At 43.6% G+C, this 23,055-nt stretch overlaps 1 protein-coding gene across 7 annotated transcripts in view; it reads right to left on the bottom strand.

Annotated features, from left to right (window-relative positions):
• The window catches only part of IKZF2 (IKAROS family zinc finger 2), a 106,831-nt gene that overhangs the window by 6,353 nt on the left and 77,423 nt on the right, over nt 1-23,055 (bottom strand). For 4 of the 7 annotated variants that reach the window (XM_027890329.1, XM_027890328.1, XM_027890333.1 and 1 more), the window contains one exon: nt 7,262-7,447. In XM_027890329.1, the coding sequence (XP_027746130.1) occupies nt 7,262-7,447 (186 nt within the window). The remainder of the gene's footprint in view (nt 1-7,261; nt 7,448-23,055) is intronic. The other 3 variants (XM_027890331.1, XM_027890334.1, XM_027890335.1) reach the window with 1 other exon arrangement.

The following is a 23,055-nucleotide window of genomic DNA, read 5'->3' as shown; positions in this document are numbered from 1 at the left end:
CAAGAACACACTGGGCATCAAGACAGCAATCACCTGTAAGCAGAGCCACATTTACGAAACACCTCTCCTTATTTAGCAGAAGCCCAACTTTATCAAAAAAAACTCGTTTTGTTCCGCACACTCAAGATCCCCAGCGAGGAGGGGACGCTTCTGAAAACTCACTCTGTAGGTGTCATTTTGTGTTATTCTCCCTTTCATATGGTCACCTGCTGCCAATGTAAACGTTTAGTTATCACTCTTTGTGTATTCCATTGACTTCACACTTATCATACAGAATACTTACTCTTATTATTATCTTTTTGCACTAATGTCAATGATTAAAAATCACACAAGATATCAACGAGTTGTGTTTCCTGGGCCTGGCTGTGTGTTCCCTAAGACAAGCCTTCTCAAATGAAGGATCAGTTTGCTAAAGCGTGTTTCCTCTTTCTACACGCGAGACTGTAAAATCAACACACACTGTACCGGAATTACAGGATTAAACATCATGTGGAAAGTCCCTTCAGAATCAGATGTAGGAACTATCAGTTTTTGATTAATATTTTATCCCCTCAAACACAGATCTAACAACCTGCGAACGGAGGTTTTCTGCATCTGTCTTACCACTTTTTTGGAATCTGTAGGGATCATTCCTGTGCTAACTACAGCAAGTGAATGCTCAGACATTGTCTTTGAGACAATAACAAGAAATCAATGATCCCTTCTGTCTTTACTCATATTCCTCTTCCTCAGTTGCTGGGTTAGGGAATAAGGTGTTGGAGCCAAAGTATAGGAGTTGCTCAGGCTTCTGACCAGGGGAGCGACTCATACAGGCTTTTATGTCACTTGCTGACACAGTTATTCCCCAAGTGCCTACAAAGTACTCTGTTGAGCTTCCTGTTAAAAACACCAAAAAGGGTCAGTGGTACCAGACTGGGGATCAGGCCCAGAGGGACCAGGATATTTGCAATAGACATCAAGTGTGATTTCATATGTAGGTGTGAATTGGATACCTGGCCTAATTGTCCTGCATTCATCTTCAGAAAGTAGCAGGAGAAACTTGACAAGTATCAGGCATTATTCCATGTGCTAATGGCTTGGTTGAGACATAAAAAAAATTATTTGAGGTGAAGAATGGATGGCAGAGAAGCAGAAACTGCGATGATACAGCACAGAGTTCCTACAGTTTGCAAACTGAGAGCACCCCATTGCATTCCTTGTATGAGATCAACCTTCCAGCGAAGCCCTGGGTATTGCAGAGGTAGCAGAGAAGGACTCCCAGCCACGTGTTCTGCCAGCCCTCCTCCAGTCTCTCACCATAGCAGCCTTTTGTGTCACAGACACCTTCTCCAGAGAGAGACAGCGCCATAAACGAACACCACCAGCCTACTTTCCTCCCATGTAACCCTACTACCTTCAGGATCCTGACATGGAACAATCACTCCCCTGTTCTTAAACACTCAGCTGTTTGCTAGCACATAATGTATGAAAAATGGGGTGTTAAAAGCCTTGTCTCTGCCTTCTTTCTAGTAAGGAAGAGCAAATACCAGGCAATTACAAAACATAGCATCTGCTCAGGTGAACTTCTCAATTCAGACATTGGTAATAAGAAAACATGGCAATTTATTAATTTGATTCCATTTGTGCCTCTGCTGCTACGGAAAGCTGAGTACTTTGAGGCCTGGAATCCACCATATGCTATAAAATGATTTACTCTGCTGCTTTCTTATTTGTACAGGATGCTCCCCCTGAGAAACACAATGGTTTCTCATTTACAAGGCAGTCCTGCTGGCATCCCTGAAAGGGAGAGAAAAAAACCCAATAAATATGAAATGAATCTAATGTTGCAACAAAATGGGATGCAGTGTTCAAGTGACCTAATTAATGCCCAGTGCAGACTGGGAGGTTTGGAATACTTTAATAGCTAAGGGTAAAGTTTTAAGGTTAATTAAATACTGTGCTTGGTCAGGAGCTATCCGCACTACTCAAGTATTTACCAAGGAGATTTAGGAAGAAAGGGAAGATTATGTGTGCTGATTTTCACAGGGAACTGGATGTGACTGTCCTCTGGCTCACCCAAACTCAGTGGATGCATGCACACGCACGCACGCTCCGCGGGAAACTCTGGATGATCGCTCACTGCCACGGGCCAGGATCACCTGAGTGGCACTTCAAGGATTTCCAGCCCTTGGAAAGGGACAGGACACGGGAGGCTGGTGGTGTGGTCCCAGGGAGGTGCTCTAAATCCCTCCTAGGAACACAAGCTCAAAGCATGCTGGCTTTGTAGGAATGCACTTACCCACAAAACCACTCAAAACCTCCTGACTGGTTTCACTGCCGCCTGAATAAACCCCAAACGTAGCGACATTTGTATGGTCTTATAACAATTAAGTAATAATTAAATAATTTCACTGCTGGGCATATGTGCGTAGAATTTCCGACACAGAATTTGAAACCTTTCTTCCATGAAACATGAATAGTGCTAACAAAGACATCTGCTCTTCTCTAAGTCAGGCAAAAATCCTGCCTGGACTCCTTTTGAAAAGGTAAAATCACCATGAGTAAAAGCATTTTCTTTTCCACCTTTCATGCTGCAGGCACTTTTTCCCACCTCAGAACTCAAGTCTCTAATCCAGGGCACGGCTCTTTTGCAACAGAATCAATGAATCACACCAATATTTATGTTACGATGGGAATAAGTTTTGTTATGCAGATTTCCTGGGAGAAGGGAGAGAGGGAAATAGTCTTGTTTCTGAAATCATTCAAATGACAGGCAAAACTGGACCAAACAGGTGAAATGGCACACTTCAGAAAGCCAGTGCTTTAAGCTAAGAGCACATTGTCAGTTCTAGATCCATTAATTTTCATTTCCATTTTAGAAAGCATACAAATAAAGGACAAATAGCACAGCTTGCATCACTTTTTTTTTTTTTTTCTCCCTTCTTTTAAAGGAAAAACAGAATAAAAAAGGGGAACACCAAACCAATGAAACACAGCCACCAGTTCTCACCAATCAGCTGGCTCTGTGGTAAGAAGCTCATGTGTACACACTTACTCAGCAGTAAATGCAATTGCTTTTTTGTTGTAGTTCATCATACGTCAATACTTGGTAGTGGGAGCAACCAAAGGACAGCTGGCAGGTCATAACTAGCTTAGAGCAACTCATTTTACACTGAGAACTTACAGTCTCAGCTCAGGAAGACTTTTTTCATTCTGAAAATCAAGCCTGTACTCCATGAAAAACCCACACTTGAGTATGTTTCTGTTTAGGGATATTCTTTATCAGCTATCAGGGTGTGCTCCTGGATTGCCCATGAAAACATTCACCATCCCTAACACTGCAAATATTCTCAATAGCAGTTAACATGAAATGTTTCTAAGCCCAAACTCTCAATTCACAAACCTCTCCAGTCTTCAGAACAATGATACTGGTCTTTCAATCATACTCCTTAAAGTGACTATCTTTGAGTTTTTCCTTCTTAATTTGTAAAAAACCCACATGAACTATTAAAAAAGTTTATGCCATTCCAGTCAGGCAAGAATAGGGAAAAAAAAAAAAAAAAAAGAAGCAAAAAAATTACCCAGTGTGTGTTTTGCTGATAAATACTTTTGTGTGCAAACACCAGACACTGGGCTAAGTCTCAGCTGGTATAAATTAGTATTACTCCATCAACCTCAATTTCCTTTCTGAAGCTCACAATATTGCTATTTAAAAGAAGTGTGTGTGTGCTGAGAAATGACAGGAAATATTCCCATGGACCCTGGTGTGAAGTCTCCTGTGGGACCAGCATTTTAACGATGTTTTAAGCAACTGTGTAAGAGGGAAAGACACAAGGCCATTGTGTGTTTTATGTGGAGCTGGCCTTGGAGCCTCGCACAGCCCAGGGCTGGGCTGCTTTCTCTTCCTCCTGAAAAGAGCATCCTTCCCCATCCCACTGGAGGAATTGCCCTGGACTTTTTGCTTTGAAGAAGAAACGCATAACTGGGTGTAAACCATCGCTAGCCTTCAGCATTTCTCCCTCTTCATTCCTGCAAAGGTCGTGTTCTTGGCATTCAGAGACCGTCCTTTTTGTCACCCCCAATGCGCTGCTAGCCAGGAGACCGCAGACTAATTTCTCCCTCCAGGGTCAGCACTGCTCAGCTGAAAATTGCCAACAAGCAAGTCATGGGAGCTCTTGCAGCATCTGTCCCATGCTGAGCAGGGAACGGGACCACGAGGAGGGGCAGCTCAGAAAGCAACTGGCACCCCGCAAGAGGATGGGGTGAGACCCGGAGACTTGCACATTCCTACCCACACAACAAAACTAGCCCTTCTTCCCCTCCTCTTGCTTCCCCTTGTGGCTTTGGTCAGGTGATTTAGCCATCTGCAAGATGGATAATTGAAATTAAAGGACTGATCAGGCCATGGTGAAAGCACCCATGTCTGTAACATGCTTACAAACTGATCATCTCGAGCACAATGCTTGAAAAAAATCCAAACCAAGTATTTGGAAAGAGAGTCAGGAAAACTCAGCCCCAATGGGATGCAAAATAAACCAGAGATCAAAATCTCCAAAGCATACTCTCAGTCATCCTCAGGAATATCATTTCAATCTGTGACATGGGAGAGAAGGAAATTAATACATTTTTTTCAGGGTTATTTTAAGACCTAGCTTTAAGCTGAGCAATCATTTTTGTACTCTTCTCTGGTGTCGTTACAGTCCCAGGGGAAAGGACTTTGCTGCACAGCTCTACAGGTTGGTGCTCGTGACCCTCACGCTGAGCTTCACGGGTGGGAGCAATGCTAGGATGAGAGGTGAGATTTGTTTCAGGTCCCAGCTGAATGTGGAGCTCCCTGTCGCTGCCTGTCCTCACTGTGCCCTCGCTGAGCAGTGAAATGAAGACAGCGGATCAAACATCCCCTTAAACATTCACCAGGGGAGGCACAGACATATTTGCCCGGAGGAGAAAGAGGCACTAGTTGAATTCAAAGTGCTGTTTTAAGCTAATTTTGTTGAGAAAAGTGAAGTGGTTGTGTGAACATTTCTATTTTAAGCCCAAGCAAAGTCAGCCAGGCTGTAAAGAAAAGAACTGTCCGCGTGGGGTTTGCACCGGTTTAACTTCAGCTGGTAGAAAAATCAATGCAAGGTCAACCACTGCAGCTTCTTTGGGGAGACAAGGTTAAAGACTTGCCCCTCTTGTCATGGCAGCTTACAAAAAGCTCTGGATTTTTTCAGAAATCTATCAGCAAGAGTAAACCTAATTTTAACAAATAACTGAATAATAAACCCAGACGCTGAGTGGAATTTGGGAAGCTCCTCCACAACATGGTCTCAAACCTCCTGGCTGTCATAGCTATATCAGCCTACCTGTTATTGCCTAAGGAAAGGCTGCCTGAAGTCCTCACCTCCCTGCTTAACTAGACAGGCACACCCTTGCAAGCATGAAGAGTGTGTATTTTGTTGGGAATGAACTCGCAGGTTCAACTCCTACCAAGAGCTCCAACAGACCAGGCCCACAACAGGTACTTCAAATAGTAAAGCCCCAAAATCAGCCTATCCACTGGCCAGCACAAAGCCACCTCAGGCAGATAATCACTGACTTCAACATCTTTAAAGCCACCCATGACATTTTAAATGTTGATTTTAGTCTCCAGGGTGTCTATGAAGAGAGCAATTACTTAATAGAGTTGTATGAACATCTTGGCAATGACTGCTAAATATATTTAAAACACCATTATAGGAATAAATTGTTCATGGAAAAGTACTACTTAAAATATTTTGGAGATTTTTGTCACCAAAATATAGCCTATATTAACAATGCTGAATAGATTTTATTTCAGCTTGGATTTTCAGGTTTTTAGAAATGATCTTTCAGAACTTCTACAGAATTAGTTTCCAAATGAAGCCATATGACTCCACTCAACAATAAAAAGCAAAATGGAAGGGTTCTTTTGCCTTTTCATTCACCCACAATCTCACTGGCTTGGGTATTCTTAGGTATATAGTAATTTTTAATCAAAATGGAAAATGTACAATTTTAATATTTTCTGAATATCATGAAATTTAAAACACTTCAAATACCAAACACCTAAAGACAACTTTTAAAAGTTAAGAGATGATCAGTTTTAGAAGAGCTTATGAAACACTAATTTTGAATTAAATTATAACCAATTTTGGACAGCTACCATTTAGCATTTATTCCTACAGATTAAGCCTTCAACCCTGCAATCTGAGGCATTATGCTCATTACCCATACTAATAGCTCCAGAAATTTCTGAAAACAAATTCACAGAGTTTGACATTTCTTGCTTTCAACAATCTTTTTGGCAATCTTCAGTCCTTATGTATATTAACACATGCAGTGTTAGTTAACATATATTAATACTAGCACATGTAAATGCATACAAACATTTTTTGGTTACAATTACTTTCACCAACGCTATTGAATTCCATTCTGCTCTAGAGATTCTTACATCTATCCCTCCCTTTTTTGGAGGGATAAGATAATACTACAGAAAGCAGAAACAAGAAGTTCTGAATACCTTCACCATCCTTATAATTATCACTCACTATCAGAAAGGAGTGGGAAGGGAATCACACATTTTACACACGGGGGCTCTGGTCCCCAACATAAGAAGGATGTGCACCTGTTGGACTGAGTCATGAAGATGCACTGAGGGCTTGAGCTCCTCTGATATAGGGACAGCCTGGAGAAGAGAAGGCCCCAGGTGGATTTCAAGTGTCTAAAGGGGCTGCAAGAGAGCTGGAGAGAGACTTGGGATAAGGGCATGGAAAGACAAGAGGGAATGGCTTCACACTGCCAGAGGGCAGGGTTAGATGGGATATTGGGAAGAAATCCTTCCCTGTGAGGGTGGGGAGGCCCTGGCACAGGTTGCCTGGAGAAGCTGTGGCTGCCCCATCCCTGGAGGTGTTCAGGGTTGGGCTGGGTGGGGCCTGGAGCAGCCTGGTCTAGTGGGAGGTGTCCCTGGCCATGGCAGGGACTTGTAGCTATATGATCTCTAAGATCTCTTTCATCCCAAACTATTCTATGATTCTATGATATGACTTTTAGAGTAATTTGCTCAGGTAACTTTGGTTTATTTTCATCTCTGTATATTTTTGCATACTAAAAAGCAAAATACTGACAAACAAAATCAGCAAAAATGGTGCCGTTAAACTGGACAGACTGAGGATTTTAGCCCATCTTTCCTCCTTCCGCCTATCTGAATATAAACAACCTCTAAGATGGAAATGATACAAAGATGAAAGGAAGGAAGAAAAACATATGGAAAAAAACCCACAAGAGATGCTCCAAGTCCAAGTGCCCTCAGAAGACGGTTTGCACCCACCATGGTGACTCATGACCTGCCCAGCAGCCTCCATACTGACATTCTGCAGATAGTTGTGGCAGCGTTCCTTGTGCTCCTCCAGCGAACTGCGCTGCTTGTAGCTCCGGCCGCAGTAGTTGCACTTGTGAGGCTTCCCCACTGCGGAAAGAATGAGAGCACTGGGTCAAATCCACTGCACCCCGCTACTGCGAGCAGAAAAACTCTCACCTCCGCCACAAACAACTGTTGCGATGGAAAGACACCTAAGAAAGGTTACTCAGGTCCCAGGCCCTTTTCCCAGCCCTGTTTTCCCACTGCACACACCTCCTCCCACCCGCCGGGTACTTTGCCCCATCCGTTTTTCACGCTGAGGTGCTGCATCAGCAGAAGGAAAAGGGGGCGGACTTGGTTGCAAAGCAAATAAACAGATGCTGAGAGGGGAAAAAAACACCAGCCAGCTGAATCACACCCCACCACTGCCTGCGTGTCACCGAGTCTCGTGGGAAAGGAACTGCTGAGATATTTTGCCCATGGCCCGAACAGTTGCCTTCACAAAAACGAGCTGCCCCAGTGGCCTAATTCTTCTCCCAGTCATGGGGAAACCCATTACATGGCCCAGAGGAGTTCTCTCACTGAGAAAACTTTGCCAAAATTACTAAGGGAAGGTTGGAAAGTAAACAGAAAGTAACTTTGGTAACTGCACTGTCAGATGTCAGAACTGAGCAACAATCAGTAATTCAGAGACCAGATAATATTAAAATATATATAATACAAATCTATATACATCTAAACATATATACATAAAAATATAAAAGCTGTGTACAATTAAAATCAAGCCAAATGAATGCAAGACGTAGCTCCAGTTTTAAATATATTTTTTTTAATTTTGCTCAGCAGCATTATGCACAAATGGCAAGTGCTTCTTAATACATGCAAAACCTGGCACCAAATTCTCATAAATTATGTCCTTTTCATAGCATGTCATTAAGAAACCACAAGAATGGCCTAGCCCAAGGCCAGAAAGCTAGCCAGAAGGTATTTTGCCAAGCGGTGCTAATAAAGGCTTTTAATATAATTTAAACTTGTAGAACATGAACATTTATCCTTTAATAACTAAAGAGCTATTAAGTTAGTGCTACAAGTCTAGTAAAACACCATCGGCTGTGAATTTCAGAGCTGGCTGAGGGATGGGGAAGGTCAAACTTCTCCCAGAGTTTTGAAAATCTTGGGTAAGAATTTTAGTTTCTGGCCAAAGAAATTGAGAACATCCTCTGCTGGATAATATTCCATGTTTCTATTGGGTTTGTCCCAATACTGAAAGCTTTTCACAGTCATTTACTTAATGAAATCTGAGCTGTACTAATTGCAGCCAAGCTGCACCGTCACCCCTGGGAAGGGGAAAGGCAGGGGAAGCTGTGGGGAGGACAGCTGCAGCCAAGAAGAAGCTGAGCAGAGGGCTCTTGGTGCTGGGGCTGGAGCCCCAAACATGGAAAACCCAGAGTCAGGGCAATTCTCCGGGCCCTCTGCAGGACCAGCACATGCCACATCACCCTGGGATAGAAGATGAAAAAGCCTGAGCCTGAGGAACAAGAGCTGGTCCAACAGTTTAAAATGTTTTTATCTCAGAAAAAAAAGGATTTGATGAAATGAACACGCTTGCAGAAAGCTTCAGTTTTTCCCAAGGAGTTTGTGTGCGCAGCTCAGTGACACAACCAAGTTTTCCACCAGGGGAAAAAAAAAAAAAAAAAAAAAAAGCTGCTTTTAGTAAGTATCAAAACTGTGGATTTTTTTATTTAGAGACAAGGCTTATCCTCAAGAAAGCGTGTCTGAGACCAAAGAGTCGTTGTGGCCTTTATTTTACTTTGCTCTCTTGCTTACGCTGTTGCCATAACTGATGCTGGTAATGGAAATCTCAGTGGAGGCCCAGCGTGAGGCTCATTATCATTCCCAGAATAACTGCCCTTGATGTGAATGATCTGGATCAAGCCCCAGCTCTTAAACGTAAACCAGCCAGCTCATTCTGGAGGCACCTTTAGGAAAACACACCGGAGGCTCCCTAGGATGGAAAGCCTTTTATAATCACCATTACAATGCTTCATCATGCATCTAGATGGCATCAATGTCTGTCAGTCTGATGCCCTCATTAGAAGCTAATACGGTGTCTAATAAAAAAAAAAAACAAAACCAGTGCAATGGAAGGGATTACGTTAACTGAGCTGAACCAGTTGGGCTACACCAGGTTATCAAGCAATTTAGATAAACTGTAAGACACAAAGGCAAGGGATGATTGCTTGCAGCTATTCGAGGCGGACACAATAATTAAATTATTATCATTTAACACAGAAATATTCTGCTACAAGCTCACATTACAAAAAAATAATTGATTCGACAATCAGAAAAGAGGTTTTATTAGACCTCTTCAAATGGTTGCTCCCTGCATTGCAACCATTTCAGTAACTATTCACATACAGCACAGCAGAGCTTTTCCAGTAATATCTAGGATGGTCATCTACCTAAATTCCATCAAATTTCAAGGTCAATAGAGATGATAAAAGCTAATGATAAAGGCATGATTTTTACAGGCAATATGGGATTTGAGGAACATAACTTCCCAAGGAAAGAAATAGTCCCAGCACACACGCTCCCTCCTCTGGGAGAAGATAAGAGAATAAACAACATGTGGCAAATGTTAGTCATGTTGCCTAATACACAACTGAAGAATGAAGTTTGTGAGCACCAGTTGAGTAGGATCAAGTACAACTCCCTTGGGTTCATCTCCAAATTCTGTCCCCCCTGGCTCTAGAGATGCAATCACATCACAGCCCCACACGCGTAAAACCTGATTTTCGCTATAAAATTACAGAGTGACCGTGACTTGGGTTGTGCAGCAATTGATCAGGTCAGACCACAGTGGAATCAGGCCTGATAGCAGGAGTTTGTGTCACCAGCAATTCTCACAGCCTGTTTGGTCAGAGGTGCAGCAAGTCGAGGCAGCAATTACAGTCTAGACTTTAGAAATCGTGTCATTGTGACAAATGTCAAGCCACTGAAATAGCTGCAAATATCCCCTTGTATTCTCAAAGTAGTCTATGACAATACATATATATTTGTGGAAATGAATGTTGCCAGTGGGTGTACATCTCTATGTATTTCATATTACCCATTACAGAAAGCTGTAACGGTGTTTTGGAGAATTCAATTCCGGTGACGATCTCAACCGCGGCCTTTGTTCCACAGAACAACCGACATGAGAACATATCAGTGCCAAAAGAGTTTTCAGCCTCTGTCAAATACTTTATGGTAGATCAATCTTCAAAATTTGGCCCTGGAACATGTGGCTCGCGCTAATGGGCACGAGCAGTCTTTGTCTGTAGGCCCCTGACTCGAAGATAAAGAGTCCAACAGCGTTACAGCTACCGAACCCCTCTCTGAGCCCCCACTAAAGGCAGGACTTTCCAATGTGGAGCCATTTCCACTGTGAAGCCACTCACAGTTTGGCTCAGTTTGGTTGATATGAAGCTGCCTTCCCCGAGATCCCCACGGAAGACCATGGTACGTGGACGCTGCATTCGGCGTTGTGCGCAACCACCGCCACCAATGGCAGCAGCGCCCAGGCAAAGTCAGTACCTTCTCAGGACAATCAATCAGATAAAAAATTACCATAACCCATTCTCACAGAAATGACACACCACACTCAACGCAAACAAGCCCCAAATCTTTGAGAAATCTTCCGTCTGTTGTTGAACTGGGAAAGACCAGGGCACCGGGTAAAACCCAGCGGCCACACCTATGAAACAGCTAACTTAAAGAACATTTAAAAATCACTTTATATTTCTTACTGAAATGTCAGAATTTCCACACATTTAAGCTCAGATTTGTACAGATGACAACATGGCACAGAAAACCCACGGTGGAATCTCAGCCTCAAATGGAAAATATTATGACAGTCACAGTGAAAAAGACATTTAAATTTGAAGTACAATTTTTACCCTGAAACAGGTGAACCACTTGTCGAAATTCACAGTGAAACGGAGTTTGCTTGTGAAATTAAAATGCTCATGTGGAGGGAGGAGGGGGAAGAGGAGGAGGACATAAAAGCAAGGTGTTTCTGAGTTAGGAATACTTTGAGTCCTGTGGGTGAACTTTGATAGCTGAGAAGTCTGTGTGCAGCGACAACGAGATGGTGTAACTCTAAGGTCAATATTCAAGACAGAAAGTAGACTAGGGCCTAGAGAAACTTCTCTAAAGTCATAAAAAAAGGTCAGTAAAAGAGACTGTAAGGCACTCACACAGCACTTTGCTCTCAAAAGAAATGGGAGTGCAGAGCAGAATATAAAGTAAGTCAAAGGGAAACAACAATGCATCCCAGGTAACACCTTGCCATAAGCACATAAAGTGAGAAAGGCTTGTGGAACAGGTTAAGAGCTACGACACACTTTGCTGAGCTAAAATCCTGCCTTCCTCAAGATAAATGACAAAACACACACTGGTTTCAGCACATTTCCCTGCGTTGGGTAGCACATTCTCCTGAAGCAATGCAGAGCAGAACCCCTTCCCATCCGTTTGCCCGTGTCCCAAGCCCTGGCGACAGCTCAACCACAGACACCACCTGCTCATCCAGGAACGGGCATCACTGTGGCCGTGTGACCTAGGCCAGTCCAATCCAAGGACCAGAGACTTTGCACTGGGGTTTGTATCAGATTTCCATTACTTTTGCACTACTGCCCCAGCCAGGCCGTGGAAGTGAAGCCAGCCAGCATTTCTGCACTACGTGGCCATCTGACACAGCTACTTTTGGTCTGAGGGAGACCCTCTGATGGCAGTGCAATGAGTGGGACTTATTTCTGTAAAATTCTTGCTCAGCCCCTAGCACCCACAGCTGAAGCAAACACCAGTACTCGCTGACTGAATCTTTCTGAAGTAGCACCGAAGTTAAAATTTGTTCTTTGGGGCTGATACTTACACACATCAGTAAGGCTGTAGAATCCACCGTCACAATCATAACCCATACTAATTCACCAATTTGTTTCTTCCCTAAAACTGGAAGGTGCCTGGGTGAATGGAACTGTTCTGCAGTTACACAGTGGCTACCACTAAGTAGCCCTTTGTCTTAAATGGGACTTAATCAGAGTACAATCAGCTTTAACACAAAGGTAGAAAATATGATTAAGGTCCTGGGCTGGGACTAGGGAGCACGGGTTCAATTCTTGGTTACACTACAAATTTGTGACTGCAGGCAAGTTACTCTGATTTCCCGGCCTTCAATTATTCATACGTATGATTAAGGTAATCATTCCTTTCTTTGCAGCATGTAAATGAACTCGTGCACTTTGCCAGATGCACAGAGACAAATTTGGTGGAGCTCACACAAGTTGGGAGACACAGAAAAATAGGGCCGGTATCTCTACTAAGAAATTAAGGACTTAATAATACACTGGGATTTTATAAGATATAGGAGTGAACATTAAAGAGCAGGAGGAAATATTCAGGGTGTCACAGAGCAGAGGATCAAGCAGGAACAGCAAGAAAAACAAATCAGAAAAAAGCCAACATGTGGCATGTGCAGCACAGTGTCCCTTCAGACCGGGAAACACTCAGTGCAAGATGTCAAATGCCCCGAGCTTGGTGACATTTCACACGGCACAGAACAAAAAGGAGAGCGTGCAATGGTCCCAGAAAGGGGGACACAACAGTTGCTGCAGTCCTTCCCAGCTCTGTTTCCCCACGCCAAGGACACAGTCGGGAGAGCCGGGGAGGGCCCAGGTTTCAGCAGGAGGGCTGAGGATGTGGAGACGCGACACGGTCCCTGCGCTTCGCTACTGTAATTAAACGGTGTACTTCAGCTTTCCTACAGCTGCCCAGCTCAGAGCCTCACACACAAAAATATTTACATGAATAATAGACCCCTGAACGAACTAATCACACAAAAAAAATTAAAGCGAGACCTAAGCCCATGCTGGCTCTGAGCAGCACGTAGCTTTGCCTCCCACTCCAATGCTCTACCGTGCTGCTGTGCTTAATGACTGTAAATGTGTTAATTGAAATTCATGGGGGCTCTTTGATGCATTGATTTTTTTTTTTTTTTTGTGCCTGTGAGAATACACACACACTACAATCTGTATATACTGGAGTTCAGAAATAATATCAAGTCCCACAGTCAGCCCAAGATTGTCCAAGACACCATGCATGCAGAAGTCACAACATGGAAACATCTCAAATAAGGCTGCAGGCTGCCACTGCACAAAAACACCTGGATAGGAGACACAGGGTGTCAAGTACATTCACTTCTGAGTGCCCAGCCTGTGACATCGTAAAGCAGTCTGATTTTCAGAAAGAACAAAATCTCTAGTCATGTTAACAAAACTTCACCTCAGTCTTTTAATGTTGCAGTCCAAGCGAAGGCAGCAATACCCAGGGTATGCAGATACATTTCTGGATCTCACGGAGTGCTGATGTCTCCATTCTACATGCACTTTTTAGATTAACATATTTTGGGCCAAGTCTTAGGGTTTATGAAGTCACGTGGTAAGGGACAAGGTCACTAGATCATGGGGTAGCGGAAACCATACAACTAGATCTGTGCTTAAAAAGGTTTCTGGACAACTCGAAAGGTTCAAAAACCAAAATGCAGCACTACAGCAGCAGAAGCTACATACAGGTCTTTAGGCAACTGGTAGTTTCTTGACTTGGAGCTCAAAATAGAGCACTTGACTGACTTCGTGACCTCATGGCCCAGTGTCTCTCAGTCAACATTATTATCAATTGCCTATTGATATATATATGAGGTTGTTCAACAGCCATAACATCTTGTGAGATTCCCAGCAAATGAAAACCAGCTTGTCCTGACCTTTGGTATAAGCACACAGCCAGAATCTACCCTAAATCAGTGCTCATGTACAATATTTAAGGGGTTGGGTCCCAATATGTGCCTTCAGATCGTTCTGCCTTAAGCCTGTTACGATTTTAATACTTTATTACAACTTATCTTGCAGCTCCTGGTGGCTCTGTTATATAATCTGATTCATCAGATTGTATTCATTTATTAACTGATCCGCAGGATTTCACAAATAAAACAATGTTTCAATCTGCCACGAGGGTTATAAATAAGTAGGTGGCATTTCTGTGCCAGAAGTTTAACAAAACAAACAAACAAACTCCTGTTTCACTGGCACAGTTACAGAATTACTGAAATCTTCCAAACTGTCCAGATACTTTTAAGGCTCCTGCCACAGTCTTGCAGCACCCATTAAATAATTCAAAACAGAAAAGCAAGGACCTTACACCCCACTTTCTTCCTTTGCAGCACAGAAGACAAACAGTTCACTTTGCAGGTTAGTATGTTCTATCTCTGTATGTTTGACAAATGAAGGAAAATATACCTGCCTCTGTGAAACCATGCAAATAAATCACTCATCAAACCGAGGAAAACACAGATAGGGACATTATTGTTGCATTTAGTTCTGAAAAAGATGAAATTCATGGTTACTTGCTCCAGTTCTACATTTCAAGAAACACATATTGCCCCACACAGAAACTCTCCTCATGTATTTTTCTTGGATAACCTGCATTCCCTTCGATACAGGAGCTTTGAAGCCAAAAGGCACCCAACAATCATTTTTTATATTAATGGCAATGAAGCTTTCAGATTCCCCCCTCCCCACATATATATTGGAAAATTTCAAGTGCAAATATTCTGCACTTACGCTGCAAGGCCACTGCACTGTCCAAGTCCCATGCCAACACATCCCAGAATGCCAGGCACCCCAGCACCGGTGGGGTTCCCAGGAGTTCTACATCAACCCTGAAATGGTTAAATACTATCAAAAAAAGACTGTTTAAATTGCACTCCAGTGCTGAGATAAACTAACACAAACCAGGAAGTGCACAAAATAACTGGTGTTTTACCACCTGCCCGGCTTCAAAATCACTTTAAAGCAGCCAGGGTTGCCATCACTTACTTTTAAAGGGGGAGAGGCCCTCCAAGGAATACGGAGAGGTGACTTTGGAAAGGAGCTCCACCCTGCAATGTCTCCATGCTATCTGGATGTGGGTGGGAACCAGCTGAAGACAGAGGTTAAACCTTAACTCTACCTACCAGCTCCGTATTTTCCACTCCGCTTCAGACCTTTAACATTATACGAAGCTGACTTGATAAGCGGAGTGTTAATTACTTCACAGGACAAACCTTCCCAAATGTGCTCTTGGCTTCTCTTCATTTTAACCCAGCAACAGAGCGAGCAGGAAAAATTCAAACGAGTTTAGGTTGGTCTGTTGTTCTCCTTTGCCCTGTCCACTCCCTGTCAGTGGCACAGCTCAGTGGGAATGTAAGGAGGTGACTGGAGATTCACACGTCATTGCAAGCTGATCTCCGAGTGCAGGTGGGGAGGAACAGCTCACAGGGTCAGCACAGGGCGTGGGTAGCTCGGTGCAGATCAGGAATGCTGCTGGACAAACACTCCCTTCACCAGCGCTTATGTTTGTTTGGGGGGTTTTTGCTTCCTCTTTGGGTAAAGCAAGTGTAGATGTTGGGCCAGATTCATGGGTACTGTCAATGGAAGCAATGCCCTGAAGCCAACTCACACCAGCTGCACACAGTTTGTGTGTATTCCTAGTGCAGCCCCTTTGCATATCCTGCAGAAGCCCTTGAACATTACAAAGCCAACAGGATCTATGCGTTATTTGGAGCAGGCAGTGCCAAACAGTGCTACCAAGAATTTTGTACTATATAAACAATGGGAAACAGAAAATACACAACATTTTTCACTGCAGCACTGGATAGTTTTCTTCTGCATAAAACCACTGAACAAACCCTGAACTCCAGCTCACTTCTTTTTATCCCACGGCCATGAGTTCCACTGTTCCACCTATACCCTCCTGCACAAGAAAAAGCATTTCTTTTAGCACCTGACACCTTTCAGTTTTATGTCTCATATTAGCAGGTAGGAAGAACACACTCCCTTCCTGTATGTTTCCCCTTGTCTTGTCACTGTCAGAAACAAAGTTTTGGAAACAGACTGTTAACAGCGAGCTGTCAGGAAGATAACAGCAACTTGGTTAAAGTAATATTGACAGCTCTTCTTTTCCCTACCACTGAAGTTGGGAGTTTTTACTTATTTTGATCGAGGCCAGTAGTGAAGGGAATCTTGCTTCCCAAAGCAGGTCAGGCTGTGAAACTAATGGGCTCCTTTGGGACATGAAAATTTTTATTCACACTTCCCTAACCGCCCAAGAATCAGTGTGGCCCATGCCTTCATGTTACCCTCATCAAGATCTGCTGTTCAAGCGTGTGGTTTTGTCATGTCTTGCACCAGTGTCAAATGAGGTCAATCAGAAAGAGAGCTGACTGCCTCCTTTCACCTCTGCAGCCTTCCCATCTCCTCCTGTTGCTCTCTGCCTCACAGCACATATATTTACCACCAATGATGCAGAGGAACTCAAAATAAGGGTGGGACCTGTCTCAAGCAGATGGTGCTGAGCCAAGCTGTGCTGTATACTTTGGGAAACCTCATGTGCTAAAAGTCTCCCTCAGGCTTTTTGGGCCAGCTCACTGTTCCCAAATGCTCTTCCCAGCACCCAGAGCATTTACTCCAGCTTCATCAAGGCATATAAAAGTGCTGCCACCAGGGATGGACAGATGCCTCTTCTCCCCACCCTGCTCATCACCTACACTTTGTAGTCTTCACTGTTCCACGTTCAAAATTGACCATAGTATTGGGCAGGAGGAAGTCAGGACCATTTTGCATGAAAATAATTCTTAGCACAACAAAAACTGACAGTAAAGATATATTTAAAGGATGATGTGATCCTTTAACTATGAGAGAGGATCTTGGGATACTGGGCAGCTTCTGTTTTAGCACAAATCTCTACATCAGGTGTGTATGTCTTGATATTGAAGCTACATTAATTTTTTCTAGGTAATAAAATTACCTAGAAATAGCAATACCTGTTAATCTCAATATCTTTCCTAGTTGTATTTTTCTGTAATACAAAAAATAAATAACAACAGTTCCAGAGAACTTCTTATACCCAGGATTTTTTAGGTTTGCTCAGTGGAGAGAATTAGTAGGAAGGCAGGGAGGAAGGAAAGATTTGGGGGTTTAGAATGTTTCCTTTTTGGTGCAATTAGTTTTGCACTACAAGCCCTGGCTAGATTCAAAAACTGTAATCGTGACTGAAAGGGAGGTAGACAAAATGAAAGGAAATTAAATATGGGTGTGAAATTAAACCAAAAGGAAGAGAAAGAAAAGAAGGGAAGAAAAAGCAACTGCTTGGGCAGAAAGTAAAGGCAGAAAAGTTGGAGAACAGAAACCAGCTCTCTAAGCATCCAGAAGTACTTTTAAAAGGTTTCCTGTAGGAGCAGGGAATTTAGGAAACCCTGAACACGCTTAACTGCATTCCTTGACACGGGAAATGGTGGGATCCTATCCCAGCAACTGGACACCAGCACTTCATGCTGATCAAGGCAGAAATCTCGTTCATCTCAACCACAGTTCTACTGCAGCCTCCTGAAGCTGGCTCATCATCAGCCCCCGGGACAAACTCACTGCTTATGGAAGACCAATGTATGAACATAATGGATACATTTTCCACAATATAGCTAATGTGGACATTTTACTGCGGCATGTAAAAGTCCAACAAAGCACTTTTCCTGGTGGATGGCCTATCCTTTGCAGCGGGGCAGATTCATTCCAACACAAGATGGCAAAAATCAAGCCTTTGATGCTGCTTGAAGGAAATGTTGCTGGGGATACCGAGGTACACCTGATCCTACAGCGTTACCAACATCGGCAGTTTCACCTCAAGGCAGACACCACACTGTGTTTTCCTCCAGTTCCCAGTTCTTGGAGCCAGCTGACTAAAGAGGAAAAGTTAGCTAGCATGTTTGGTCACTCATGAAATAAGCGTTGCAAGGTAAATAAAAAGGCTAATTTATAACCTTGGGCTCTCATTTGTAAGTATTTATGATATTGGGGATCCCAACTCATGATGTTTTAATTCCCAGGGTGAGAAGCTCACCAATAGTGTAAGCTCTGAGAAGCTGTGCCAATATCCATGGAGTTTCTCCAGATTAGTAAAACTACAATTGATATCAAAACCTCAGCCAAAAAAACACTTGTGAACCACGCATTTTCCTACTGGAAATTTTCCTCTCTTGCGTTGTTTCAAAATTCGGTGGAGTTAGGATGGCTTTTCGCCCTAAGTGTTCTCTAACTTATGCCTTAAATCATTTCCCCGTTCCATTCTGGCATTTTATAGGAAGAACACTAACATTATATATGAAGCACAGAGTCAAGTCTCTCCTATAAAAGATATCACTCTATTAGGAACACAAAGTGGCACATTAACTCTGCATTTAATTTTCATGTACAGTACGGGCTCCATACCCAGTACACTGACTGTATCAGTTCTTGTTTTCATAACCTAATCCTGACACCTAACAAGAACTGGGAGTGCTGCTCCAGGATTTGGCAAGAAGGAACAGGTTGTGGATGAGCAGGTTTCTCTGACTCACCTACACGGATCAACAAGGAAAAATAAAAGGCAGAGGGTGGAGATTGCAAAGGGAAAAAAAAAAAAGAGCGAGGGAGAGGAGTGACGTGTTCCTTTGGATGCAGTGTGTAATGGAGCTGGCAGGCTGCCTGCCCGCGGTGCCACAGAGTTCCAGACATGCCAGTCCAGCTGACTCAGCTCTTTGGAAGAAGGAAAGGGAAGGGAGAAATTTCTCAAGTGCTTTTGATACCCGAGGGACGGGGATTGCTGGGCTCTCCTCGAAGATCTTTGAACCCGTCTTTCCCAGCAGGGACTTGAGTGGTGCCCCCAGAGAGGTATTAGAGAAAGATGCTCACACGATAACTCTGTACAGAACTGATTATGCTTGTATCAAATCCTGCCTTTGTGGTTGCTGGAAAATTCATCAGCACAGCTTTATCCCACAACCCAGAAATGTCAGGCCTTTCCTAGCCAAGGCTAACTGCTCTCAGACAAGACACTGTCTCCAAGGAGACGAGCAGAATGCAGGCACATGAAGGGTATCCAAGTGAGAGAGAGTCTACGGCCCATGTCACTCTTCTATATAAAAATTTCATCATCTGATTCTCAGCGGTGTATTTTTTGCATGTGATTTATTTTTTAGCAAGACCTTGAAGCCCTTAAATCACCCCAGGCTCTGTCTACCTGTGAGGCCAGCTCTCTCTCGTGATACAGCACCATGCCATGGGCAGCTCTGGGACAGCCCCAGTCCTGTTTGGCTGAGGGGATACCCTGTGCTGTCATCACAGAAAGGTTTGTGTTAGAGGGAGCTTAAAGAAAACCTAGTTCCAATCTCCTCCAGGTTGCTCAAAGCAGCTTGGTCTTGACTTCCACTCCAAGTTGAAAAGAGGCAGGAGGAAAAAAGTACCTGTTTTTTGGCAAAAGGAACCAAAACACAGGCTAAAACCTAGACTGCTGAAGCCCCTTATTCTCACTGAAATCGAGCAGACTTCACTGCTTTTAAAGATAAGAGCCACATGGAAAATAAGCACTGGGATGAGCCTGTCTTAATTTTCCAGTCAGGATTCTCACCACAGGCCCCTGACCATCTCAGACCACATGAGAATATTTATGCCTCTCTCTCTGGAAGAAAAGGAAAGGACACGTGCTCGGGGAGTGCATTCCCTCACCCTTAACACAGAGCAGCTGGCTATCCAGGCAGGAGGAGTCTCACAGCAGCCTCAGCATCCCGGGGAACACTGCTGGCTTACAGTGAAAATCCTACTCAGCCCCACTGTCCCACGGATCACTTGCAGCGCTTCCCACTCCTGCACCTTTAATACAAACAGCCCAAACAACCTTCAAGTACAGGCTTCTCCAAACACAAGTGCACTGCAGCCCAGGGATAGCTGGGGAGCATCCCAGCCAGGTGCTCTTTGTCGAAGTCTCAACATTAAGGCCTCACTAGCATTTCTCCAAGTTCAGGAATGAAGATAGAGATCTCGACTCACTGTCGCAAGGCAGGGAGGGAACTTGGGGCACCCTGTCTGAAATCAACACAGCACAGTTATGCAAAACATGTGTGCAACTGGCATCTCTTGTGTAATCCTGGCTGCAATCAACCTCCCTAACCACTCCAGAAAGGAAGGAGGGGCAGAGGGTGGAGAAAGTTCACACTTAGATCAAATAAAAAATGGGAAAATATCCAGAGAGCTTTAGTCAGGTAAAAACACAGTTCCCTCTCATGGGAAACCTCCAGGACAAGTTTCCTTGAACTTCACACAGGGTTATAAATAGGAGGAGAGTCACAGAGAGTTCAGTACAGGTTCACTGCAAAAAAATCTAGACATTCTCATTTTCCTTCTTAAGTGATATCCATCAATATCTTAGCTGTAAGCCAATTCATAATTACAGGTTGCTGAGAGCTCAGGAGAATATATCAGTAGCAGCTTTCCACAATCCTGCTGTGGTGTGGGTTATGGGTTATTTTTGTCCCCCTTTAGTTTCTATTGGCTTCCTTTCCAAATGGTAAAAATACCTCTCTTACACCTTAAAACACTCTCATATTACCAAAAATGTCGGGGTGGTTCTCCATTTCACACTGCCCCATAACACAGCTCTGAGATATGAAAGAAGGACTCACACCACTATTTGATTCCAAGCTCAAACGTTCTCGAGTTGAAAGGTTACTAAAACTCCTCCAAAAACTATCAAAGGCCAATTCCAAATCCTGGGTTCTCCTTCCCTCAGAGGCAATCAGCAGAAGCTTTTTGGCTCTGAAAATGATTTTCTCAGGGGAAGAAAAGAAAACCAACACTTTTTTCCTCTCCTTGAAGCTGCTGTGGTATTTTGCTGCTCAGAGTACGGGGAAGAAGCTGTCTCGGTTTTGCTGAGATGCGGCTTTGTCAAGTCAAAACCATGTTCGAGTCTCAAGCGCACGAGAAAGTTCTCTGTCACCTTTTCGGATCTGAGTCTGCAAAAACCACTGCAGCTACCCTGGTGGGAGGGCTCCTGATGGGTTGCATCGCATCCCTCAAGCTTATTCTAATGCAGTGGAGCCCAGCCGTGCCAACACCTGCACCTCAAATTCGGGGTTCGTACGAACATGTGCCAACTCAAGCATAAAGACAGTGGGTTTCTGAAACAATCCCTGACAACAAGGAAAACAAGGCCTCTCTAGCTTGAGCTGAAAGGAGCAAAGGACCACAGATCTTTAAATACCAGAGCTACTAGACCCTCACCTGCCAGCCTGCCATAGTAATTCTGGTGCAGATAGACAAGTGATGCACACAGAGATACCTCGGCGTTTAGGCCGCTCAATCTGCAAATTGGGTCTCACGGGGTTTTTTCCTGTTTCATTTTCCCATCGCTGAAAAACGGATAACAAGGAGGCAACAACGCACACCCACTTCACACAGGCTTGGGGCTGATGGAATAGATAGGGTTTATAAAAGAAACGACGCAGAAATTGCAGGCTAAGTAGTAAGTCCTTTAGTATTATTAATAATCACCTTACTATTGTGTCTGAGATAATCATGCTGGTATCAGGGTATAATACCTCAGTGGTTATGGTAACAATACAAAGTTATTATTCCTTCCACTTTGTAATTATCTCATTTCACTATTGCACAAAGGCGAAGTAAAACTAAGGAGATGATGTAGAAGGCTGTGCAGCAGGGGCACCAGCAGCACTGAACACTCCATGATGTGCTTACACGACCTTCACTGCAGCAATATGTGTGCACCTTGCAAGGGCTCGTGTGTGCTGCCCTTTCACCATCTTAACTAGGTGCACAAGAGCTCTTGATTTTGTTTTACTGACAGGCAACTGAGGCAGAGATAAGGTTAAGGGGTCTGCATCTGTACTGGCCTGTGTTTCGCAAGTGTAAGATGACTTTGCAATTTAGGTCCCTCATAAATAAGTGAGTAAGAGTAGCAAAAAATTCAAAATTGGTAATAAAAAAGAGATGAGAGGATTGGAAGATAAAGACAGACTAGAACAGAATCAATGCCAGACCTATGACTACAGCCTGTCACGGTGTAAACTGAGCACAGGAATTACTCACAGTCACAGAAGCTAGTGTTAGGAAGAGCAATAATCTGCAACAAAAGAAAGGATAGCTAAGGTTAAATATCAGGATGAGAGTCACAGCTATAAAAAGCAGATGGGAAGTGGAATTGTCTCCCTAGGGAGGTGATAGAAACAGTGTCTCTGGATGTTTAAAAAACAGATTAGGCATGCTGTTTAGAAGGACTACTGTTCTATATGCAGAAGTCTTACCACATTCACGCTTTTCTGATGCCAGTGAAATCCCACATATAGCCCTGTGGCAGAAAAAAAACCCAGAGGAGAAAAGAAAGTCACTGTCTCATTTACTTCCAGAGCAGGATGGCTGGCCTAAGAACTGGCATCACCCAGCACTGGAGAGGTGTCTGTCTGCTCTCCAAATTGCAGCCCAGTAGGGCAGGCCCAGGTGCTTTGTTCTGGTTGTGTGTGGCCTGAGGGACACAAAGACAGACACAATCTGGCTGATGATGCCAGGATTTGAATTGCTAATGAGGAGGAGAGACAGGAGACATGAAAAAAAATGATGCAAGCAGTTCCATCCCAAACACACACAGTGTCATCTTGGCACAGGTATGCCATAAGGAGGAAAGGAACCGGTCAAAATTAACAAGGGATGATCCTGTGTGAATCCCACACCATGATGATGCTTATCTAAACCTTCTGGATGAGGTGGCAGCAGGTTCTTCAGACAGGAGGTCTGAAAAAAGGTGGAAAAGGATACCCTGTCCCC

The sequence above is a fragment of the Empidonax traillii genome, unplaced genomic scaffold (assembly GCF_003031625.1).
Source record: "Empidonax traillii isolate 1590-97213 ecotype Southwest subspecies unplaced genomic scaffold, ASM303162v1 scaffold284:size1552100, whole genome shotgun sequence".
In the NCBI taxonomy this organism is placed as follows: Eukaryota; Metazoa; Chordata; class Aves; order Passeriformes; family Tyrannidae; genus Empidonax; species Empidonax traillii.
Note: the sequence above shows the minus strand (reverse complement) of the source record. Positions and strands in the feature narration are given on the sequence as shown.